Source organism: Ambystoma mexicanum, chromosome 4p, assembly GCF_040938575.1.
Source record: "Ambystoma mexicanum isolate Mex_15411 chromosome 4p, UKY_AmexF1_1, whole genome shotgun sequence".
NCBI classification, from domain to species: Eukaryota; Metazoa; Chordata; class Amphibia; order Caudata; family Ambystomatidae; genus Ambystoma; species Ambystoma mexicanum.
In genome coordinates, this window is record NC_090927.1 from 1,251,136,692 (window position 1) to 1,251,163,230 (window position 26,539).

The window sequence follows — 26,539 nt, forward strand, 5'->3', positions numbered from 1 at the left end:
TGTGCCAGAGCCGCTTTGTTTCTCCTCTGCACCCATAATTAACCTAGACCTCCATACATTTATCATGTACTTATACTTCTAGCATTATTATAAGGTGTGCATGACAGTAAATCATAGGCTCAAAAAGGAAGGGCCATCAGAAATGTGCATTTTTTCCCAGAGTTAGTCAAAATAACAACGTGTCATTTTGCCCAGGACTCTAGTAACTATCTACATTCTGGAAAACATTACTCAATGTATTTCAGTATAGGGTCAGTAAACAAATTTCGCTTTTTGAATTTGTCTCACTTACACACAACAACAATGAAGTAAACCTTGAATGCACAGCGCTTTAGTACTATTAACCTGAACTATAATTCGTTATCACTCCATGTCCTTTGTATGTCTTCCATGAAATCATCAAATGTTTAACTTTCCTGTTCATTTTAATAGCAATCCGCAGTGAATAATTCCTCTAAGCTTTAAGAAAAACGATGTCAACAGTGAAAGCTGTTTTTACAACAACAAGCACCATGGATTTATTTACCTTTCTATGCTTTTCTTAAGTACTAAACAAACACAACTTTCATCAACAGAATTCTTGTAACAGCTAACGAATCCTGTGACGTTCAAAGTCGACAGATGTTCTCAAATACTTGGGGCTGAAATTATGGTACCTTGCGCTAGTGGTTACTTGCTTTTTGAACATTTTTCTCCAGTCTACCCCCACCACCCCCCATCTCCCTTAACACAGATGTCTCCCTTTTGATGATGTCATGTGTTCTCTTCTTGTTCTCCTTGATTGGACATGGTGGCACCCTCTTAACCTCTGCAAACTGTTTGGATCGTCAGTGTTGTTTGTACCGCTGCCACTTCTAGTGAACACTCTGATCTGATTGTTTTCTGGTGATGCTGATCTGATACTGCTTCCTGATTGAATAGCGTTGCTGCTGGTTTCTGGGTTGCTCCTTAAAATCCTCTGGAAAGTTCTCCGAATGTTTGGGTTCATAGTTCCCCTGAATGGAGGTTTTCGACCTGATGTACCTTCATAGAATGGAAAAGGTCATTAAGCATTGCATACATGGTAAAGAAATGAACACATCAGGCTTTTTTTGCACACAGTTAAAAATTTCTATTATTTTTTGCTTTGGAACATTATGACTTTTGCAGTATTAAACATTAATATAAAGATGTACCTTAATTTATTATCATGATGGCATAGCACTAATACAAAGCGTTTTAGGTACATTTTAGTTCTTACTTATGTTAATAATACAACTCTTGAATTATCTGCTACAGCATTGGCAGAATTTCAATAAACCACATTTAATTCCCAATGTGGGCCCTCATTACGAGGTCGGCAGATTTCTTTCCTGGGATTCCTGTATAAGATATTTACTGTTACTGCATGAGGTAGTCTCAGATATCCACCGGATTACAACAATATCACCAACAGGGAGGTAAAGGAATGCATAGTTTTCAAAACAGTGCATACAGTATTTTCAGAAAATCTTCTTGCACTATTATTTTAATTTAGCTGTCCATTAGCGGATAGTACCACAACTGTATATTGCAAAATAATGTAGAGATAGGGCACTGTACAATGCACAATAATGCAGGGATGGGTCACTCAAACCATGCTTAGAGAAACCTATATCCATTTCTCTGAATTTATATATATGCTAAAACAAGCTGAATATGATGTAGCACATTCGCTATTAATTAGGAGAATGTATCTGGTGTGAAACAAGTATGGGCAATTACAATGGTTTTACCAAAAGAACAGTGCCATAACCTAATTTAGATATTATGTTAGTATAGAATTTCTCTTGGCTGCTGGTATAATTTCCTGGATCTCACAAGAAAGTCTAATACGTCAGTAACTAATCCTGAAAAACCAAAGGTCTATATTTATAGAGGGAAGGTATGGGTGAAGACCCAATTCTACCATCTCCCAGGTAACAAAGACCACTCCTGATTTGAAATGTTTGAGAGGCACACACAATTAGCCAGAATTAAGCCATCAGGAAGCGCCCTTAAAGTTCTTACTTTTTAAATGACAGTGTAAATGAAGGGGCTACAAGGAAGTGCTCAAGAAACATGTTTTTTAATGTAGCAGAATGGTATCGTCATAGGAGCCTGTATCATACCCTCCAAAAGACAAAGCTTCCTGGTGAGCTTTCAAGCAGAATAGCCACTCCTAGAAAAACCTATCTCTGAGACCACATGGAGAGCACCTCCTAGCTAGTATTAGCAACAGACATGAGCGAGTCCCTGTGGGATTGTTTGCCAGGAAGTTTTAAGAACCACTCAAGGAGACGCAATGGGTCACAATTCTGACCGGACACCCAGAACTGCAAACATGACCAAAGTGCACCATGATGCCATGCCGCCCTTCATCCTGCGGTGTGCAACACTGATTGAGACGAGTGATAGCTCAATGTTCTTAGGCCATAGATAAACTGTTCTGAAAAAACAAGTCTGCCGATTAGGAAAGCTGTACAAATACTTGTCTTTATTCTCTCATTGTAGCAACATCCTAGGTAAGTGAAAACTTTAAGATACCCACCCACATATTGCAGTTCAGGCATTCCTTTACACTGGTGCCCTGGGGTATGCACAGCCACAAAGTGCCCAGAAAACAGTAAAACAGCAGTCACAGAAAAAAGCATTGACCAAGCCAATAGATTTGGCTGCATTTTATTTTTATTTTATTGTGTATTTATGAAGCGCCTATACAACAAATGATGTTTCAAGGCTCCACAAGACAAAAAGGGGGAGCCAGGGACACAGGGGAGAAAAACAACAATAACGGTCCTACTAGGCCTTGTGTCAGTCCGATTGTGCAAGTGCAGTAACAAGAAATGCAGGGAGGAAGGGCTATGGGAGGGGTGCAGGAAAGAGGGAAGGCATAATGCTAGGGTGGGATGGAAGTGCCGGGGAGAGTGGTGGAGGGGAGGAGCGGAAGAGAGGGACCCTGGGGCTACGCAAGTGCTAAAGGGAAAGGGGAGGCCAGGTAGGCAAGTGCCAGGGGATGCAGGGAGTGAGAACCACATCCTAAGTGCGATGGGGGTGGAGGGGCGGACCAGGCTCGGCAGGGATGCACACCCCACCAGGCTTGTCAGGGGAAGGGGGCCTGGAAGGGCAAGTGCAGGTAAGAGAAGTGGTGGCGGGGGCGTTAAGGAAACCCGGGGTAATAGGGTAGACTGGGCGAGGAGGGCCTGTTGCCCTGTAGGACTCAGAAGGGAACAGCAATCCAGTCAATGCTGAAGAGGGGGGCATTAGCAGGGGAGAGGGAAGGAAGAGGAGAAAAGGAGAGTCTTGAGAAGCTTCCAGAACTTAAGGAGATCCGGCTCAAACCTGAGAGGGGCAGGGAGGCCATTCCAGAGGGAGGCTCCTGCCGAAGAGAGAGATCTACCCCCGGCTCTTTGCTTGGAAAAACGTCTGATCAGCAGAGAGTTGGAGCTAGAAGACGGAAGGGCTCTAGCAGGGAGGGATTTAGGGAGAGAGAGTTGGATGTAGCGGGTTCCCAGGCCCCAGGAAACCTTGTGGATGATGCAGAGGGTCTTGACCTTGATCCTCGCAGCCACCAAGAGCCAGTGGAGAGAATTAAGGGCTGGATAGATATGGTCCCTGGGTTTGAGGCCAAGGATAAGTCTTGCAGTCCTGTTCTGGATTAGTTGGATGGGGGAAAGGGAGGATAAAGGCAGATTGAGGAAGAGGCTTTTGCAGTAGTCCAGCTTAGAGAGGACCAGAGTTCTGGAGACTTGAGTTTCTGGAGGAAAGGTGAGGAAAGAGTGAATGCCTAGGAGGAGGTGCAGATGAAAGTGGGACTTCTTGGCAGGGTGCACGATGTGAGGAGAGAAGGAAAGAGAGGAGTCGAAGATGATGCCAAGGTTTTTAGCCTCACAAGAGGGTGAGGGGACCCATGGAGGGCGACCAGAGAGTAGGAGGGAAGGAGGGAGTAGGGTTCCCAATGAGAAGGATCTCAGTCTTACTGGCATTAAGGCAGAGATCGTTAGCAGCGCACCATGACTGAGTAGCAGTCAGACAGTCAGAAATGAGAGCAGAAGAAGAGGAGGAAGTGGAGGGAAGCTTGAAGGAGAGCTGCGTGTCATCAACATACCACTGGAACTGAGGAGAGAAGGTGGCGATAAAGTGGGCCAGAGGTGCAAGGTAGATGTGGAAGAACCTCAGGGAGAGGATAGAGCCCTGAGGGACGCCGCAGGTGGAGTGTGTGGTAAAGGAGAGGAAAGGACCGAGTTGCACCTGGGAAGGTCGGTCAGATAGGAAGGAAATCAACCAATCCAAAGCCAGGTCAGCGATGCCAAGGGTGTCCCAGAGCATATTTATAAGGATGGCATGACTGACAGTTTCAAAGGCAGAGGAAAGATTGAGAAGGAGGAAGGAATCAAGATTTGAGAGCAAGTCTTCATGGATGTTCAGGAGAGCAGTTTTGGTGCCTCTGGCTGCTCTGAATACAGACTGTGGTCATGGAGACAACCAATAGATTCAGTGTGATGGATCAATTGGAAGATGCCCAACTTATCCAAGAGTTTTCCCAGGAAGGGGTAATGGAAATAGGGTGGTAGTTAGTCGGGCAGGAAAGGTTGGCAGAAGGCTTTTTAAGGAGAGGATGCACAAGGGAGTGCTTGAGGGGTAATGGGAAGGAGCCAGTGGTAAAGGAGTGATTACAGAAATCAGCCAAGACTGGAGCAAGGGATGCATTGTTGTCCTTGGTAGTCCTGGAGAATCAGGGGAGCACCTGTTTAGAGGAGACTTTCATAGAGAGGACTTGTTTAGAGACCTCATCCGTTGCTATGGGCGCGAGTACGAGGGAAGGAGAGTGGGGGGCCAAGGGAGGCTTAAGAGCGGGCGACGGAGGAGGGAGGGGGGGTAGAGGAGAGTGAGGACAGGATGTCCGGAGTTTTAGTTGTGAAGTGGGAGGCCGGTGCAGTGCACAAGGCCTGGGATGGTAAAGGAGAAGTGGAGAATGCAGTAGGATATGCGAGTTCCTTGCAGATTTTGAACAGTTCAGCCGTAATGTTGGTGGCCCCAGAAATGCGGGCTTGGATACGAGCCCTCTTCTTCGAGTGGATGGAGAGTCTGTATTGCCTTTGGAGAAGGCGGCAGGCCAGTCTGTCAGTGGATGTGCTTGAAGCCAGCCACTTCCATTCAGCAACTCTGTACTTGCGTTTCAGAGAGGCTAGGTTGGAGTCATACCAGATGTTACACTTGGAGGCAGGTTTCATGCAGATCCTCATGACATGGGCAAGGATGTCCTGGGTGTTGGAGATGGAGAAGTGGAGGTTAGCAAGGGCAGTATCAGTGTGAGAGTCAGCAGATGGAGTGGGACGGGAATGTAGGTGGTAGCGAAAGCGGCAACTGACGCTCTCGTCACCATTTCAGAGAGGCTAGGTCGGAGTCATACCAGAAGTTACACTTGGAGGCAGGTTTCATGCAGATCCTCATGACAGGGGCAAGGATGTTCTAAGGGTGTTGGAGATGGAGAGGTGGAGGTTAGCGAGGGCAGTGTCGGTGTGAGAGTCAGCAGATGGAGTGGGAGGGGGAATGTAGGTGGTAGCGAAAGCACCAACTGACACTCTCTTCATCGGTCGAATGATGGAGAAGGATGTTGGCAGTGCAGGCAGAGGCTTAGTCGGAGGGCCAAGAGATCCGGACAAAAGAGTCAGACCACGACAGAGTTGTTATGAGACGGTTGGAGATGGGGATGTCTGCTGAGATGAGAGCATCCAAGGTGTGTACAGCCGAGTGAGTCATCAGGAGAGTCAAGGTGAATATTGAAGTCTTCGAGGAGGAGAAGCTTGGAGGTAGAGGCCAGGAGAGAAGAGGTGAGGTCAGACCACTCCGAAAGGAAGAGGGAGACCGGACTAGGGGTAATGTAGATGGTGGCGAGAGTCAGCAAGAGGGTAGGAGAGACACTGAGCCTGCAGATGAGGCTTTCAAAGGAAGAGTAGAACCGAGTGGGTATGATAGTTGCTGGGACCCATTCAGGGAAGATCAGGTCCACTCTGCCTCTAGATCGGTTAGGCCTTGGCTTAGAGAGGATCTTGGAGCCCTCAGGGAGGAATGTGGCAAAAGTAGTGACTGAGTTGGCAGAGATTAGGATGTTTTTTGATGAGATCTGGCAACGCTCTATCCAATCTAGTAACTACCTACATCATTTTTTCATGAATATAGAGGAACGTAATTGCCTCCACACGAGCGGGCAACACGTCCATACACAGTTGATTAACATGGATAAACACTTATAACCATTGGCATATAGCAAGGAACATGGTAGTTGCCTGCCTGCCTTGACCGACAATTACACAATCCCCAGAATGCACTTGCTACTTGCCAGGCTACCATGATCGACAGTCTTACCAGGACCACAATCCCCAGAAAGCACTCGGAGGAGCAAACACTCTTCCCAGATCCAATTCACAGATGGGCATTTTGTATTATGTTTAGAAGTTACTAATTATCTCTAGGATTGTCTCAACAGATTCCCCAAACGCATTAAATATAAATACGTTATGTAAGGTTCGAGGTCCGTTCACACATATTGGAAAAGAACAAGCATACCTCCCAAAACATGGCCGACATTATTTTAGAAGACGAAAATAGAGGTAGGACTTGTAGTGAGTACCATAGCAACCTATTATAAACATTGGAACTCGTAGGGCGAGTCCCAGCTTTGATAAGCCGACGCGTGAGACGAATGTCTGGAACTCTCAGGTAAGCCCCTAGGGGGCTCACAAGCCCACCGATCAACGCACAAATTAATGCAGGGTCCACACTCCAAGCAGACACGATGGTTATTCATCGCTCGCATCAACGTGCAGGCTTTTTCTACCCACGCCTTAGCACATACAATCTGAACGCGGGGACTAGACATATTTGTATGTTTGCTAACCGCCCATTCATTAGTTTGCATTCTTAACGTCATCTTGAACCACATATGCATTTCTATCGCTTACTCAATGTAACCATTAACCCAGCGGCAACGGATGCCGAGGCATCAATGTGAACCTAAATACAAGACTTTTAAATGCGCTCACATCTATCATCAGGCAAACGAATACAGTCTGTGAATTAATACACGCATGGGCCCTCAGTGACTAGGAGACAGGGAGCACTCAGGGGGCGCTAACCTCAGTCACACAAATGGTACGATAACCTAGATTTTTCATTTCCGTTTCCAGAAGAGTCTGATGGGCTCATTCCTCAACTACGTTAATGCATAGCTGAAAATTCAACCGATGGGTAAGCTGGAATTGGCCACACGGGCTTTACCACTTATATAACTATTGCAACACCGAATAATCATCTAATGGTCTTTTCCCTCTCCTCTCTCTCTTTTCCCTCTCCATGCATTTTTTCCTCAATCTTCATGTATATGTCTACGACACCTGATGGCTGGGTGGTATGATTTAACCCTTCCTTATAATTTAACTCTTACTATGTTGTATTTTACCATCATGTAATGCACTTGGATTTTATCTGATCTACCTAAACTGAATGGCTCTATGTTTAAAAATTTGTTTTTCTAAAAATACTTTTTCTATTTATTCTTTATGTTCATTTTCCGTTGGCTAACTCATATGGCAATAATACGATCTGTGTGGCCCAAATGGGTTTTTTCCCATTGTGTTTTTTTTGATGTTTTTTGATGTTTTTGGCTAACACTCCAATGTCACTTTTGCATTCATGTTTTGTATATTTTACTTTCACTATCGCCACATTGTGTGTAATTTGAAAAACAAACATTGCCCTGATCTGAGGAAGGCACATGGTCTGTGCCGAAACACGTGTTATCGCAAAGGGCTATCAATAAATGGATCATTTTCACACATGAACTAACTCTGGTTATTGAAATCAAACTGTGGCACAGTAATATGGATGTGTGCAGTTCTCTTCTCACATCTCAGTGATAGCGAGGACATCAAGGTGAAAGTCTTCATGGAGGTGACAGATGTCAGAGGAGTGTTTAACGGCAGAGCGAGAGTTGAGGGTAGCTGAGTGAAGTTGGTTGCCATCTTTGAAGCTCTTCCGAGGGAGGTACAGGGATGTGGTACACCCATCGGAGGTCAAAGAGGTCAGGGGGTGACAGAAGAAGGCGTGGCGGGAGTAGGGAGGAAGTTGATGATAGACGGGTGATGCCTATCAAGAAGGAGGAGATTAGGCTGAGAGCCCTGGGCCATGACAGTACCATTCTGGTAGACATTAATGATGCAGCTAGAGGATGAGGAGTGTGCCTAGAGTACTTCCCATCTGGTTGCATCATTAATGGGCGAGGAAGAGAAAGGGGAGAGGAATGCAACCATATGGGGAGTCCATAGGTCCGGAGAGGCAACAACAAAGAGGATGTCAGTGATAGTCTGCCTGGAAGAAGAGTTGATGTAGTTGTCAGCGATGGGTAGGCCTGGGTTGGAGACCAGAAGATCTTTCTTTAATTTTTTCCTACCAGGCTTTGAAAGGGGAATCATGTCTCCAGCTACTCACACCATTTGGCAGCTACTGACATCATATCCCCAGGAAGTACCATCAGTTGTCACATAGTGACATAGTATGCTCTGTTACTTATATTCAAGGTACTCCTGTTATACCAGCTAATAACATCAAGGGCCCAGATATTCACACCATTTCAAGGTTTTGGTGTGCAAACCCCAAAGACTCTCACCATTGACAAATATTGCTCAACACCCAAGTATTTGTACTACTGACATCTAATTCCCTATTACTGCGACCAATGCCAAGGGTATGTCTAGTTAGAGAACAGTGCCAGATTCCACTATATCCAGTTAGCATAGAAGTGCCAGCTTCTTCATTTCCAGTTCGCCTAGAAGTGAAAGGATCAACTACTGCCAGTTCCCAAGACACATCCAGATCTCTTTATGTTATATGGTATTTGTATAGTGCCTACACCCATAAGTGTGGCCTTGATGCACTGTGAGGATGAACACCCTTTGGAAGACCATAGTCAGAGGATTGAGAAGTGATGAGAGGTGTGTAAAATGCGTGTGTTCGTTTATAGCCATAACAAAGGTAGGTAGGGTGTGGCTGGGTCCCTAACAGCACCCCATAATTATCAGTTGAGGGGATGGGTGCTGTGACAAATTGTCAAAAAGAGTCAGAGGAGTCATAAGAGTCAAGCTATGTGAACAGCGGGACAACATTTTGCGTGGGACTCAGCTGTATTCTATTGGAGGTGCCACCCGGCCTAGGGTAATGTATGCTTAGGATGGGTGTAGTTAAACAGTGTCTGTCGCAGATGTTTGTGGCTGTGTGGCCTGAACACTCGGTGGTGCACAGCTGTATTCCCTGGGATGCAGTGTGTGAGGGTCTGGTGAAGAAAGACTGAAACATAGTTAGATTTAGTCATCTGGAGCATCATATAGGTTAAGAAGTGCTATTTCCCACCTAAATAGGCTCCTCATGTGCGCCCTATTTCCCAGAGAGGGGTTGGAAATATAGTTCGCCCACAAGTGCAATCCCGGCTAGGTTTGTGAGGGTGCCGATTGGAAGAGCCAGGTTTTGGGAGCATTCCTGAAGGCGAGGTGATCCTCTATGAGGCGGATAGTTAATGGGAGGGCATTTCAGATGGTGGGTGCTTGGACTGAGAAAGAGGATCCCCCCATACGGGCTGCTTTTGTCACTGAAATGGCGAGAAGAAGTGCTGAGCCTGATCTGAGGTTTCTGTTAGGCCTGTAGTGTGGAAATGTATGCTGCAGGTATTCTGGTCCTTTGTTGTGAAGAGCTCGATGAGTGATGCATATCGCTTTGAAGGTATATCTTCTCCCGATGGGAAGCCTTCTTATCTGCGATACGAGGACTCTGAGGTACAGGATGTTAGCATAGTCTGTGTGAAAGGATGATAGCAACGATTGCAGAGACCCTGCGTGAGAAGGTCGGGTAAGGAAAAAGATGGTATAGGGTGCGAATGTGTAGGTATGAGCATTTTAACAGAGTTGATGTGATGTGTGTGACATTTTACTTTAAAAAATGTATAATGCGCACGCATGGACCCATAGGCTTTAGGACGCAGACAGACATACAACAGAGAACATGACGGAGCGGTTAAATACTATCTATCATATATAAGGATCAGAGTGCCATGACAGGAAGTCCTTTGTCAGTCTTCAACCTCTTTTTGAAAATGTCCGTTGTTTCTATACCTCTTAGGTCCAACAGCAAGTCATTCCAGGCCCTAGGGGCGATAGCATAAAAAGCTCCCTTCGAGGCCTTCTCAGTTCTGCACCTTGGGATTATCAGAAGATGCTGTGTATTGGCCCTAAGAGTTCTTCCCTGTCTTTTGTTTAATAGCGGTGATTATAGGTACACAGGCATCTTACCCTGTCTACACTTTTGTGTGATGACTAGTACTCGGAACAGAATTCTAGATTCCACCGGAAGCCAATGCAATGTACGCCTTGCTGTGGAGACATGATCTCTACGAGAAAGACCCATTAGCACCCAAACCGCTCCATTTTGAATAACCTGCAATCTCCTGGAAATAGCTTTATTAATGCCACCCAGAAGGCTTGAGGAGTAATACACAATCACTCTTGCCATAGTCTCAGCATTAGCCTGAGAGATAAGGGGTCTGAGATGAGCAAAGAGTTTAATGTAATAGGCACAGGATGCAACAACACTCCCCACATGAAACTTCATACTAAGGTGTTGGTCCAGTGTAACCCCCAATGTTTTGACTTTCTTAAGAGGACTGATTTTAACAGATACTATGTAGAAGCATTTGTATGCTGCACCCAGTTTCCGTATCATGTAAACGATCCAACCACCAGCAGCTCAGTTTTCTCTTTTTTCAGGGCTAATTTATTTCGTAGCATCCAGGTTTCAATTGTCAAACACATTTTATTAATCAGGGCTTCATCCAATCCATGACTGCCAGAGAGGGGGATGATGCACTGCGTATCATCCGCATAATTCGTAAAAATTATCCCATCATGTGCTAACATGGCAAAGAACGGCACTGTAAAAAGGTTGTACAGACCGGGTGAAGTACAAGAACCCTGAGGAACCCCAAAATTAACAGTTGTAGGACCCGCTTCAGCTTCCCGGGCGAATACCCTACTTTCCCGGATGTTGAGAAAAGATGAAATCCATTGGGTTGCTCTGGGGGAAAAGTTGGCAACCTCCCCCAACCTGGTGGCCAAAATATGATGGTCCACCAGGTCGAAGGCGGCTGACAGATCCAACAACATTAACAAAGAGGCTTCATTATTATCCACGCGTTTTAATAGCCTGGATTTAAGTTCTAATAACGCTGTCTCTGTCCCAAAACCTACCCTAAAGCCAGATTGAAAATGATTAAAAATGGGATAATCCTTCAGGTGTATCGCTATTTGTCTGTAGGCCACCTGATCCAATATTTTCTAAAGAAATGGAGTGTTCGTAATAGGCCCGAAACTGTTAGAAATATCAGTGGGTAGTCCAGGCTTTTTTAGTATGGGTGTGACCCATGCCCTTTTCAAGCCTTGAGGGACAACCCCCGTTTCCAGGGAAGCATTAATGAACTTGCAGATAGAGACCAGTAAAGTTGGAGAGCAGGACTTGATGATCATGGCTGCCGAAATATAATTTTTACATTTGGTAGTTTTAGTTGGTTAATAATTAGTTATAATTCAGCTGTTGATATTGTAGTAAAGTTAAAAAGAGGAATAGAGGGGCATCTATCAAAAACCCAATCTGGGTTCTGAGTATCAGCTCACACTAAACTAGCTTGTTTCTTAACAATATCTGTCGGAATATTATCAAGTTTATTTTGCATAGCCTGCTGAATCCCCATACACCAGGCCTCATCCTTTACCAACAATCCTGGGTCTGTACGGTTCGTGGATTCTTGTTCCTTCAAAATTTTAAATAGCTCCCTAGTTTCAGAATGTGCCCCCGTAATCCTTTTATTGAAAAAGATTTTTTTGCTTCAATAATAGTTGCTTCATATAGGTATTGGCTGCAGTATTATAAGCTGACAAAGCCAACATGGTCAATTTAGATTTCCATTCATAAAAGAGACAAATCCTGAGATGTCACTTTTCCTCGTGCGAGAGGTGGTGGGGAGGGGGAGCCCCATGATGGAAGGGAGATGAGACCACTAACCGATAGTCCCCCTGGTGTTGGTACTCAGCGGGAGGATCTCATGGGGAGAGACTCCCCCTCTGGGGAACAGGAAGAACATCTTGGGAGAATGATCCACTTGCTTTACCTCCCCTCATTCCAAGAGGCCCACCTTACCATCCCTCACTTCCATATCACGAACTCCCATGTATATATGTGGGACTGAATACCCTACATTTACCCACATGAGGAAGAGTAGGGATGACGTAATGAAGATCTCCTTGACCGGTACTGAGACAAGGAGAAGGTGCGAAACAATGAAGGGTCCTAAGAACTTGAATAAGCATTCTATCTGTCATCACTCATTCAACATAAAGAGAGAGGAAGGACTTACCTTTTTGTCAGACCTTCCCAGGAGGATCCGCAAGACTGGAGGACGTCCAGCGTGGAAGAGAGGCTGCTGCTGACCAGGACGCTTGCAAAGGAGCCAAGGTGTCCCTATACGGTCCGCCATGCCTATGCAGACCAAAGAACCGGGACAGTGGAGGTCCAGGTGGAAGCAGTAACCAGACCGCGCGGCCGTGGTAGGACACGCAACCTGCCCAGAGAGAAGTGCTGCAGAGCCACTGGAGATGCTGTGGAAGCAGTACAAGAATGTGAGAAGCCGAACGTTCCTTCACACTTAACTTTCACTCTGGCATAGTCAGCACAGGCTTCCCTCCACCAGGCTCAAGCCTGTCTTTTCTTTGCAAAGATTCACTTCCCCGGTTTTCTGTCTCCATATTTTTAGCGTCAAAGACTTTTGAAACTGCAAAGATTTTACGTAGACCCCTGCATGACCACTTCAACCTTTCCTTAAACAATTCAACAATCTTCCTCATCTCATAATGCATCGTGGTACTTGTGGTTTCTTATTCCCTTGACTTTGCCCTCCTGGCCTCTTTCAAAGTTTATATGTAACACCAATACTTCTTGTTATTCATAGTTTCCTATTCTCTTGACTTCACCCTCTTGTCCTCTTTCAAAGTTTATATGTAACACAATAGTTCTTGGAATTCGTAGTTTCTTATTCTCTTTACTTTGCCCTCTTGGCCTCTTTCAAAGTTCTTATACTTTGCCCTCTCGGCATATTCAGAGTTCACATACTTTGCTTTTCACTTATTCACCTTTCGCTCGGGATCGCGGTTACTTTCTTGCCTTCGGTTCCCGCTTAATACACTTAAACTCAGAACATTTCAGTGACTTTCGAATGTGTGATTCCTACTTGCAGGACGACTCTGTTACTTTGTATAATTCCTTCATTATTCAGCAATTGTCCTTTCCATTACGCGTTTTATCGGCACACACAGAACCTTCAACTTTTGGTTAGTTACTTTTGCTTTTAACACAAACCAGGCTTTTGTTGCTTTCGATAACTCACTGGTCGTGTTAATCAAGCTTCTCTCTTCAACGCCTTTCATGCAGCAGTCAATGTCATTAGCAACACCTCCTCTGCTCCTCTCCAACTCTGTCGTTCACCCGGAAGGGTAGAGACCGCTTTGAAGCATCTTGAAGGTTTCTCCTTTCTGCACACTCAGTTTCAGTGTTGGAACGCTTACAAATTCCCAAAAGTGTGGATTTCTCGCCTGGCTCTCTCTCCATCTTCGCAGCTGCCGATCAGCTCCTTGGCCTTCCAACTTCTATAGCCTGGTTCCCATCATCCCCTTCCCATCATCCCCAAAAGAACCGCTCCATCTCGTGCACCGCATCGCTCAGAGTGTGCCTGTGAGCGCCATCTTTTATCCGGACAGGGAGTGTTAACAAGTAGCAGGTGTGTATAGTTAGGATTATGTGCCTGACTTTGCCTGGTCTCATTAAAGGAACAGAGCCAGTGCAAGTCAGTAGAGGTAATCTTCCTGGCCTCATTCCTCATCTTCCTCGGCTCAGTAGTGTTGTCAATGTGAAGTGGGGAGTAATTATGGGAGCTGTAGTTTCCCATAGAATAAACATGGATAGGGTTAAATGGGTTGTGGAAAGAGGAGGATACCATGTCTCACCATCAGGTGCTTCTTCCCCACTCCCGAGGACCCCTTATTCAGGTGATCCTCCCTCGCTTGTCCACCCTCAGAGTCGGGATCCAAAAGCGATCACCTTTCTCTTGCCAACTGAGTATGGGATCCCCGGGGACTAGGTTGTGAAACACCCTTTGGTTTCTCACAGGATGAAGAAAAGGGGCAAGAGAAACCTAAAACCCGGGGTCTAGGATCCAGATATACCTAAGGGGAATATCTTAAGTAATTAGCCATATGATAGTACCTGGCAGGAGAGTGAACCAGGTATAGCAGGTAAAAAACAAACATTCGAATCCATTACAACGAGCGCTCCACACCCACCATATTTTCAGTAAGGATCCTTATCATCCGCTTAATTGAAAAGCATGTGCGGGGCAGTGTTTATTGAACTTCAATTCCATATTTTGCTGCAGCTGGCTATCCAAGCCCTTTTTTCTACACATATTGCTGCAAGATAGCCGTCTCCCCCACATGCAGAGGAGTGGACAGCATCACTGTGAACTGCACCAATCCTGTTTGCCGGCCCCTCTCAGCAAGGCTCTGCAGTAAGGGTCCTGGCTAATGCTGTCCAGGGCTGGAGGGCTCAGAGGGCCCCCTTCTTTCACCCCTGCAACAAATCGTGAAACAGTCCCCAGGCAGGCAGCCTGCTCCCCCACGAACTTGGGCCTCAACAACTCAACGCCCCCTACTGCTTAACAGTGAGGGATGGCTGGACATTGGCATTGCCTCTTTACTACCCCTAACAATTGTTGAACAATTGTTGAACTTAAGTGTGCCTATTCATTCTGCCTCCTTGCACTACTTAATCTCTCTTATTCAGCTGTCACCACATTTGGTGTCTCTCCTTGACAAATAGAATCTTGGTGTGTGTTTTTAACATCTCTCGCACCCCATTTTGCATTGCATTTTGTGTCTCTTTTTGCCAAATCGAAACCTGGTGTGTGTTTCTAAACATCTCTTGCACCCCATTTTGCATTGCAGTTTGTGTCTCTTTTTGCCAAATCTAAACCTGGTGTGCGTTTCTAACATCTCTTGCACCTCATTTTGCATTGCATTTTGTGTCTCTTTTTGCCAAATCGAAACTTGGTGTGTTTCTTTTTTTTAAATTTATTTTTTATTTTAATGGTTTACATTGAACAAAGATTATACAATTCCCCCCAAACTCCCGCCCCCCTGCCAAACGGGCCTGTGTCTATTAGTCCATCAGACGATTTCTTCTTAGCACAGTCACATTATGTCCAGAATCCAAATTCTATAGGGGCACCATTGAAGCATATAGTCACTTTGTAAATATCCCAATACGTTGTCCCAGTTCTATGGTGACATCCATAGGCACAATGAAATGGTGTAGTCATGATGGAAGAATGATAAGAGTTGTTGTATGCAAATTCTGCAGTAGGGAGTAGGGAAACCCAATCTCCTTGTGCTGAAGTGGCAAACACTGCAGATACTGCTTCATAGTCTGGTTTGTCCTTTCAGTGAGCCCATTAGTTGGGGAATGCTACCCTGATCAGAGAGAACGTTTCATTCCAAGGTTGGTACAAAGAAGACACCAAAATGTGCAGGTATATTGTGATCATCTATCTGAGATAATGGATGTGGGTAGCCCATGAAGACGAAAGATATCCTTTAAAAAGACTGAAGCCATTTCTGCAACAGAAGGGAGCTTGTGAAGAGGACTGAAATATGAATGCTTACTGAAGGCATCCACAGTTACCATTATGGCAGTACAAGCATGTGCTGGTGGTCGGTCAACAACGAAATCTGTGACAATGGTTTCCCAGAGACGAGAAGGCAAAGAGGGTTGTTGTAATTTCCCAACCACAGCTTGAGTGGCCTTTTTATTTTGCGCATTATATTTGCGCACAGGTGGAACAGGTTTTCACATATAGTTTCACATCCTTACTCATGGAGTGCCACCAAAACAATCTATTAAATGGATTGTAGGTAAGATACCACAGTGTCCTGCTGCTCTACTGTCGTGACATAAAGAGAGAATTTGTTGTAGAATCGGGTACAAAGATTTAGCTCTGCTTACATAATAGATGTCCTTTAATGACATCCAAGGTTCCTGAATTATATGAGGGTTTTCCTTTAGTTTCCTGGAGTCTCTGGATAAGAGTATTAATATGAAACAAGAAAACTTTAGATCCCAGAATCTTTTCTCGTGTTTGTTGACTGGTCGTAATGCTAGTGTCTTTCCTTGATAAGGCATCAGCTACATGATTAGATGAACCCGGTATGTAGGAGACAAAGAAATCATCTTGAGCAAAAGAATATGCCCAGCGGGCCTGCCGACTGTTCCTGCACTCAAGATTTTGTAAGGTGCGTAGGTTCTTGTAGTCTTTTCTGATTTCTACTGGATGCTGGGCCCCTAAAAGAAGATGTCTCCATTCAGTGAATGCTGTTTTGATGACGAGGAGTTCCTTATCAAGGAAAGTGTAATTCTTTTTGTGGTGAGATAGGGTATGGGATATATACGCTAGGGGATGTTCCATGTCATCCGACTGTCCTTGTAGGAGGACTGCTCCTAGGGCATTATCAGAGGAATCCGCCTCCACAATGAAAGGCTTGGAGGGATCCGGCTGTTTAAGGATGGGAGCCGAGGATAAGGCAGTCTTCAGGTGAACAAAAGCTCTGTCAGCCGCTGAAGACCAGAGAAAGGAGACGTCTTTCTTTAGCAGGTTAGTTAGTAAAACAATAGAGGCGTAGTTGTGAATGAATTTCCTGTAGAAATTGGAGAGACCAAGGAACTTCTGAATGTCCTTCACTGAGGTTGGGGTAGGCCAATTCTGAATGGCATGGATTTTACGTTGGTTCATCTGGATTCCTTTGCTGGATAATATGAAACCAAGATAGGGCACACTTGTAACCCGATAAGACATTTATCTGATTTCCCCAGGAGATCGTTGTTCCACAATCTAACCAGCACATCTTTAACATGGCAAGCGTGGTCTGAAGGGTTCCGGGAATAGATCAAAATATCGTCCAGATATATGATCATGGTATGGAATAGAAGGTCTGAGAAGATATGATCAACAAACCATCAAAATATTGCAGGTGCATTGGTCAGACCAAAGGGCATGACCTTATACTAAAGTGGCCAAATGGTGTGTGGAAGAGTGGTCTTCCACTCGACGCCTTTCCAGATACTCAATAAATGATACGCCCCCCTGAGGTCCAGCTTGGTAAAAATGACAGCGCCTCGAACCGTCTCCAGAATGTCATGTATGAGGGGGAGAGGATATCTGTACTTAACAGAGACATTGTTAAGGCCTCTATAGCCCAAATATGGACGGAGCTCTTTAGTCCTTTTTGGGCACAATTAATAACGATGCTTCGCATGGTGCCTCGGATTTAGTAATAAGACCATTCTGTAGATGGATGTGTAAGTAGTCCAGGAGGGCCTCCTTTTCAGATTCTGAAAGTACAAACATGCGACCAAACAGAACTATTGATCCCGGAACCAGATTGATGGCGCAGTCGTACTCCCGATGAGGTGGCAGCGTTTTCACAGGTTGTTCTCTGAAAATATCAAGAAACATTTGGTATTCTTCTGGTACCAATTGAATATTACAGATGGGTGTTATCGCTGAGTTTTTCAGGCTCAAGGTAAGAGGTTGAGTAGATATAGAGGAAGGGAAGCAATGTTCCTTACAGAAGGGAGATGAGAAGCCATGGCATGCCTAAGACTAGAAGGGGTAGTGTGCAGCTTTGATTACGTCGAACACAAGGAATTCCTGATGAGTGGTGATCTTTATTAGAGTAGGTAGAGTGTGTGTTGTTATCGATCCAGAACTTAAGGGTCAGCCTTCTATTCCTTCCACTGGTTGTGCTTTGTTCTTTAATTCGCAGGGGATATTGTTTCTCTGTGCCCACTCAATTTCCATGAAGCAACCAGCAGCTCCACAGCCTTTGAGTGCAGAAATTGCTATTGTGTGATCGTTGATAACCAAGGAAACCCGTATCACAATCAGAGATGTGGTGTGGTTGGTAGATGAGTATGATGTCTTGAAGGGACTTAGTGAGACATTCTCCTGTTCAAACATCCCTATTTTGGACGGGGATATTCGTTTCCCGAACGCCTTGGTGGAACCAGGGGATTTGGCTCCACAATACATACATAGACCCATGTCTCTACGTCTCTTCCGTTCCTCATCTGACAGGGGTCCTCGAGCAGTGCCCAATTGCATCGGTTCAGATTCCAAGGTTCTCGATTCCGTTTCTTTGGTGGATCTAACTGAATAATGACCTTTCCTTTTTTCGGTCTTACGCTCTTGCATGCGAAAATCCAGCTACATGAATAACGTCAAAAACTCAGGAATGGAAGACGGGCAGGGTACCCTTGCTAGTTCATCCTTCAATTCCTCATGTAACCCATGCCGGAATAATGCAAATTGCGCAGATTCGGGCCACCCTGTTTCCACAGCAACCTGTTCCAAACGGGTAATGTATGACATCAAATCCCCTGAGCCTTGGGAAATGTCCAACAGTGTCTCTTGAGCAGAATACGTCAATTCAGGGCAGTCAAACATTTCTTTGAGGGAGCGAAGAAAGGTAGGATAGTCAGTCATTGCAGGACTGTCCAGTGTAACCAGGGTAGTAGCCCAGGCCAATGCATTCTTAGTAAGGTTGGAGACCTTGAAGCCGATTTTTGCCCTATCAGATGAGGACAGTGGTCGAAATGAGAAGTACACTGAACATTCATTGAATAACTCAGTTAGCATCTTAGGGCTACCATCAAACTTGTCCATATTATGTGAGGCTGTGGGGGTTCGACCCCCAAGGTTTAACATGCGGCCATCAATTGCCATAGGGTGGTATTTTCCGCTTTTAAGGATTGAACCTCGTGGGATAGTGACTGGACAGCATTCATTAATTCTTGTAACTGTGACATTTTTTGTTATGTCTGGCGTCTCAAACTGTGAGAATCAAGCTCACTTACTGTCTGAGCAGTGTAACCAGACCGCCCGGAGATATTTGAACCAAGCAGCCTGTTTCCTTCACCTGACCACCAGGACCATAAGGAGCGTGCAGGGAAGAACCCAGTCGACAGGTCCCAAACGAGGGAAAAAGGGTCAGAGCCAGAAAAAACCCTTGTGTTGGCTTCTCCTGAAGCTTGATGGTGAAGTGGAAGAAATTCACTGGAACCAGCTAATCTGATTGAAAGAGTGTCGGAAACTTCCAGTAGGAGAAGGACTTCAAAGAGCAAGGGAATCACTGTGCAAGGAACAAGGTAGGAATAGCAGGATGCAGGATATAATGGAGGAAGCACTATAGAAGTAAGAAGGCAGGAGAGGAAACAGAACCGGAGCGCCTGAAGGAACAGGGAAATACCTGAGTTGAGACGCAGCGCTCTCACAATTGCAGGATCAGATATACGATGGGAAACGCTGGTGCACAAGATGCCGGCGGCCATCTTGGGAAAGACTAGACCGTGCAAGAGCTAGCAGTCAAAGCCGTAATGGCACAACTCAACATGCTGGTCGCCAGCGATCCCAGGGAGTCCGCGTTCTGAGAGAAGGAGACTTGGTCCCTTTGGAGCGTGTGGGTTGCCCACTACAATGAGACATAAACCCATACCTTTTATAACCAGTCCAAGTTAGTTGGTGAATGTCTTTGTTTCCACTTTCGTGCCAATACCAACCATGCTGCTATCAAGAGTCATGAATCTGCATTTCTATCTCTTTGATAGTGATTTCTTTTTCGGGTCTCACAATCCACACATCCACACCTTTTGTCTAATAAATTGATGTTGGAGAAAATCCCACCTATTTGTTCCTGTACCTCAGCCCAATATGGTCTAATGACCAGGCACTCCCACCAGCTATGTCTCCAATCCCACCTAGCCTTACACCCCCTCCAACTCAAATCGGATACCTTCGGGAACATTGTGTGAAGTTGCTGCGGTGTATAATGCCACTGAAACATCATTTTATACCACATTTCCCTCTTTTCAATGGAGTGGGTGAATTTTGGAATTTATCCCCATACATATTCCCATTGTTCTCTTGGTATAGTGTCATCAAATGAGGCCTCCCATTTTTTATGTAGTTCCATTGTGCCAACTTCGGGCCTTCGTTTAATAATTTGTACAAGCTCGAAACTAACCTTCTCGAGCCAGCATGGGTCGTGATATACTTTTCAAAGGGTGTCAACTGTTGCGTAGCCAGTGTCGCAATTGGTTGTACCGCAATCCATCCCACTCCCAAACACCAAGTCCCTCTTGCACTCCTCGAAAGTTCTAAGATCTTGGCCCTGATACATGTCTCGAATTTTTAAACAGCCCACTTCCCTCCAAACTCTGAAAGTCCTGGGTTCCATGCCCGGGGGGAATTCTGGGTTCTGAAAGATAGGAAGAAACGGGGAGAGGAAAGCAGACAGACCCCCCTTTGCAACGGCTGAATCCCACACCTATACAACCAAACCCACAATTTTGCTGAGCTTTACATTAGCTGGTCTACAATTCTGATCCAGTCATAGAAGCCCGCAAGAGGTGTACCAGCGACTGCCGTATCCTATCACGTCCATATCTTACCCTCCACCCCAGAGAACCATTTCTTAATACCCGCAATTGGGCGGCTTTGAAATATCTATAAAAGTGTGGAAGTCCCAAACTTCCCCGTTGTTTTGGTGACGTGAGGGTGGCCATTGCTACCCAGGGCGATTTATTGTGTCACATGTATGATGTTATTAGTTTCGTAAGTGAGCCGAAGAAGGACCTGGGTACTTGGAGTGGGAGTGCCTGAAAATAATATAGAATTCTGGGCAAGAGCATCATTTTAACTACCATTAATCTCCCTAGCCATGATGTCGCAAGTGGGTTCCATCTTTATAAATCAGCTTTTAACCTTGTGAGTAGTTTTGGGTAATTTGCCCCGTAAAGTTGCTCTGGTATTTTTGTTAGGACCAACCCCAAGTATCTAATACCGTTCTCTGCTAGAGATAGCTGGGTTGGGGAGCGCAAGCGCTCTAGGGTTTCCACGTCAACGGACACCTTTAGAAATTCTGATTTTGTCCTGTTTATTTTCAGCCCGTAGACCACACCAAATTCGTTCAATTCCATCATCAATGCACGTAATGACATTTCTGGTTCCTCGATAGCTATAAGCATGTCGTCTGCGAACACCATTGTTTTGTGTTCTTCGCCTGCCATTGCTATACCTCTAACCTGATCCGAATCCCAGAGAGGTGCTAAAAGGGGCTCCAGATAGATAGCATATAGGAGAAGGGACAGGGGGCATCCTTGTTTAGTACCCCGCTTTATCACAATATTATTCGATAATATCCCATTTAGTGGAGAGTGATAATTTTCCTGCACCATTTGGAGAGACTGTGTGCCCATCCCTATGCGTTCCATAGTCTGAAACAGGAAGGACCATTCAACTCTATCGAATGCCTTCTCGGCATCCAAGGATACCAATACTGCTGGAGTACGTGTTATGGATGTTTTTACCAATAGATGGCAAACTCTACAGACGTTATCATGTGCCTGTCTCTAGTGTAACAAATCCAGACTGATCAGGGCATATTATCTTAGGCAATATTTCCGTTAAGCAGTTCGCCAATACTTCGGTATATATTTTGGCATCTATGTTAATTAACGCTGTAGGCCTGTATGAACTGGGGGACGTCGGGTCCTTCCCTACTTTGGGGAACACAACCAATTCAGCTTCATTCATCGAGTTTGTGCACTTTGATCTGAATGAATTGTAAAGTTTTGTAAGGTATGGGGTTAAAGTGCCAGGCATAAAATAAGCGGTATCGCATCGCAATTTGCGATACAATACCAGTGATTTGCGTTTTATTAATCAATCATGTTGCACTAACTGCGACATGATTTTCTAGCGTGTTGATATTGCCAGTCACCATTTGTGCTTGTGAGTGCCACGCACAGCAGGCAGGCAAGGCAGAGGCACCTGGGCTGGGCAGAAACATTATGTGCCCAGTTTCAGTCCAGCGCGGACGCACAAGCACGTGCTGTTCAGTGGAGCGCATGTGCAGGAAAGCCAAATCTTTAAACTGGGTCACATACTCTTATCTGCTGCCCTGTCTCATGGATGGGGATCAGTAAGAGGTTGGAGCATAGCAGGTGAATTGAACGATGGGCTCCCGTCGCTGCAGCTACTTGGGTGAGAGGGTGACCAGTCCGGTGTACAGTCATGCTGGGACTGGGGGACATACCACATGTTTGTGAGGGAGGAGGAGGGAAGCCTTGCAGGATGTCCGTTCAGCAAGAGAAATGCTCCCAGGCACTCGCTCCCACACAAGCCGGTAATCAGGAGTGCGGGGTTGTGCACCGGGAATATTTCTCCTGCCGGATGTAGTTATAGCATTATGTCGGCTCATTCATTGAGGTTCACGGTGTACAGCGGCCTGGCACGACACCTTGGATCGGTGTGCTGCTCTGCAGAGGCTCAAGAGTCCAGCCTGTACGACTGAACCCCCTCCAAGCAGCACACTTCTTCCTGTTCCTTTTCACAGGAGCCATGCAAACATTCCAAGCAGGGCAGTATAATTAAGCATCTTGACAAAGCTGCGGTTTCCTCACCCTCTTTACAAAATCTCTCCCTCCTCCAAATACACGCATCATTGCTGTTGCGTTCTTTTCACATGGCAGCAATGACAGAAAATGGAGTCTGGAATGACTCCAGTGGCGCAACGGTCAATGAGCAGACCATGCGCTCCACACCCCCTGAAATGTAGGGTTATGTTGACCTGACTTGGCTAAACTACAGAGCCAGGACAGGACCAGACACTGACATTAAACAGCGCTTGAGGCTAAACCTAACAAAGGCCTGACAGTTACTGATGTAAAGCATTCCATTATTAGCCCCTGCATTCGTATGCATCCATTTTTAGGCACTTGAAATCGTGATGGGGGCGTTAGTACCTTTATGTCAGTGGAGTGATTTGCAGGGCCTAAGGGACAACTCAGTCTCATAGCAGTGTCTTAAGTGTGTGTTTCAGACACAAAGCGAGTTAACTGCTTGTAACACTTAAACTGCACTAGATGCCGCCGTCTTTTGGTGGTCGCTGGCGGCTATGGAAGGCTTGGCGTTGGCAGCGCCATTAGACTGTCCGTGTTTTTTCCTTTCACTTCCTGGTTTGACGGTCTAGTCTTTTCTCTTGTTTCCGTATTTAGCCACGCCCTTCTCTGGGCTCTGTGCATTGCAACTTTGTTTCCTTTTGCCTTGTTGCCGTGCTACTTCTTACATTGCTCCGTACCTGTTGTTTTTCCGTTGTTTCTCTAGCGGATTCTTCCCTCCTAGCCTTCTCCTCCTCCCTTCCCCTTCCCTGTTTTCCCATCCTTACGGTTCCCGTACCGTATTGGGTCTCTCCTCTCCTTCTTTTCTCTCGGACCACGTCCCTGGTTCCTGTCGGTGCTTCCTTTCCAGTCCTTTGCACTGCTCCTTGCTCAGTACCAGCATCTCCGCAATCCGGACTCTCCGGTTCTCTGCGGCATCGAGAAACTTACCTTCATATCTGCTGCTCCTGCTCTCACCTGCAATTCCGGACGACATTGGTCATCGCTTCCTGAACAGCATCAGTACCAGCTACATCCGTAGAGAGGTTTTTTTAAGCGGTTGCTTTTTTCCTCTCATGTTGGTTCCTGCGGGACGGGAGCCGGCTGCTTCCCTGTTTATCAGGGAATCAGGGTGGCTTCTTCCCGCGGACGTCCGTATCTCTTCACAAAGAAGAAAAGACCCAAGAACAAGACCTCCAGACGAGAACTCGTCCCGGAAGTGACAGGTGAGGAGAAAGGAGAGGTGGACATTGATATATCAGACATAGAAGATAATCTGCTTGCTCCTATCAAACGTGACAGTTTGCAACGCTAAAAGGAGATATCAATGACTACCCCGGAACAGGTCCAAGAGCTGCTTACAGCAATGCAGAATGTGACATTAGAATTACAGGCTGTGAAGGCCGAAAACACTGCTCTGAGACAGCGAGTCGACCGCTTCGAACAGTCCCGGAGTGATCTACCTCCCATGCCTTTAGCCTGCGGTAAATATGATGGTTCACCTACTAGATTTAAAGAATTCATGGAGGACCTCAGACCTATGCCTCAGATACAGCCCGCATAGGTTTTCTGATTTCTAATCTTACGGGCAACGCTCTTTCCTGGGCTACTCCACTTGTGACCGGTGCCAGCCCGTTACTACACGATTACGCCGGGTTCACCGCCCAGTTCAAATTGGCCTTTGAAAGGCAAGAGACTGCGGTAGTTGCCAGTGAACAGTTACTTGATATTCGACAGGGAAATTCAGATCTTCTGTCCTACATCTCCCGCTTTAAACGGGTGGCTGCAGACACAGGTTGGCAAGAGAACGCCCAGTACACCATTTTTCGTCGAGGATTGAGGGAAGACCTTAAGGACGAATTGGCAAGGGTAACCAGACCCGCTACGTTAACCGACTTGTGGTCTACAGTGGTACAGCTGGATTTCCGTCTTTCAGAGCAGCGGTCTGAACGTCGAAAGCAGCGTGGATATCCTGCTACAGCTGATCCTGGGATTACCCCTCCCTCTCCTACCTGTCCGTCGAAAGAGGAGCCAATGCAGATTGGGACTACTCGAGGGCCACTTACCTCGGAAGAAAGAAGAAGACGCATGGAGAACAACCTGTGTATGTATTGTGGATCCAACCAGCACATTCTTAGAGACTGTCCTGATGTACCACCACGACGATCGGGAAACGCCATTCCTCGGAGCTAGTAGGGACAAGTTACCGAGGGGGATTTCCTGGTCCCTTTGTTTCTTTATCGGTAACAACCAATAAATATCACAGAAGACAACCGTCTCATGGTAGTTGGAGTTGAGTTGTTCATCTCTCAGCAGTCCTATGAGGTCCTGGCGCTACTGGACTGCGGCGCTGCAGGTTGCTTTATGGACTTGGTTTGGGCTGACAAGGCCGGCATTCGCCGTTTGCAGAAAGACGAGGACCAAAAGGTGGAAGGAGTTGATGGTAAACCCCTGAGCTCGGGTCTCATTACCCATACCACTCCTCCTATGCAGATGAAGATCCTTCATCACAACAAAACCATTCAATTCGACCTGATCCGAGCAGCACATTTTCCAGTGATCTTGGGGGTCTCTTGGCTTCGGAAGCATAACCCGATCATTGATTGGACAAAGAATCAGCTGTCATTTACTTCAACATTTTGTCGTCAGTCATGTTCTTCGCAGACCCTGCATACTTCTGTCCACATTATTCCAGATTTAGCCTCCAGATCAGATGTGTTGAAGGTAAATAGCATTCCCAAAGAATATCTCCGCTATCAGGAGGTGTTCATGGACGATGGCCCTCAGGAGTTACCTCCTCATAGACCTGAAGATTGTCAAATCATTCTCCAGCCCAATGCGGTTGTTCCTTTTGGGCAAATGTTTTCTCTTTCCCTCAAGGAAAAGAAGGCTCTCAAGGAATATCTGGATTCTAATTCACATCATGGCCTGATCCGACCCTCATTCTCTCCCGCTGGGGCTTCACTTTTTTTTGTTCCAAAGAAAGGTTCTAATGAACTTCGTCCTTGTATCGATTATAGGGGCCTCAACCAAGTCACGCTTAGGGATAGGTATTCCATGCCGTTGATCGGAGACATTCTGGAAGCAGTTCAAGGGGCTAAAATCTTTTCTAAGATCGATTTAAGAAGGGCCTACCACCTTTTGCGGATACGCTCAGGCGACGAATGGAAAACTGCTTTTCGCACTCCTTTCGGACACTACGAGTATTGTGTCATGCCCTTTGGTCTAGTCAACGCTCCATCGATTTTTCAAAGATTCATGGATCGCATCTTTTCTGATCTGCTTTTTCATTGTGCCGTCGTCTACCTTGACGATATCCTGGTTTATTCTAAAGACGCCCAACTCCATTCTAATCACCTTCACCAAGTTCTTCAAAGACTGCAAGACAACCTACTTAAGGTCAATGCTGATAAGTGTGTCTTTCAAGCATCTGAGGTAAGCTATCTTGGCTTCATCCTGTCCTCGGAGGGAATCCTCATGGATCCCGCTAAGATCGACGCCATACTGCAATGGCCCACACCCCATTCCATCAAAGACGTTCAAAGGTTTCTAGGGTTAGCTAATTTTTACCGCAATTCATCCAAGGTTTCTCGGATCGAGTCCTTCCCATTACAAAGCTGTTAAGGAAGTCTTCAATGCCCTTTGTTTGGTCTTCTGAGGCAAGCTTGGCTTTCCAACGACTGAAGGAGGAATTCTGCTCTGCCCCGGTACTTCATCAACCAGATCAAAGTTTAAGATTCATTGTAGAAACGGACGCCTCCTCCGCTGCGATTGGTGCAGCTCTTCTACAGGAACATGAAGGTTTGGAATATCCTGTTGCCTACATGTCCAAGACATTGAATGACAGCCAGACACACTATTCGGTAATAGAAAAAGAACTCCTGGCCATGAAATCTGCATG

General features: G+C 45.8%; 1 protein-coding gene across 1 annotated transcript in view; it reads right to left on the bottom strand.

Moving 5' to 3' along the window:
- Positions 1–490: 490 nt before the first annotated feature.
- Positions 491–26,539, bottom strand: part of LOC138453779 (PHD finger protein 7-like) — a 1,510,505-nt gene continuing 1,484,456 nt past the window's right edge. The window contains exon 12 of the mRNA XM_069606924.1: positions 491–1,023. Coding sequence (XP_069463025.1) covers positions 725–1,023 — 299 coding nt within the window. The 3' untranslated portion in view covers positions 491–724. The remainder of the gene's footprint in view (positions 1,024–26,539) is intronic.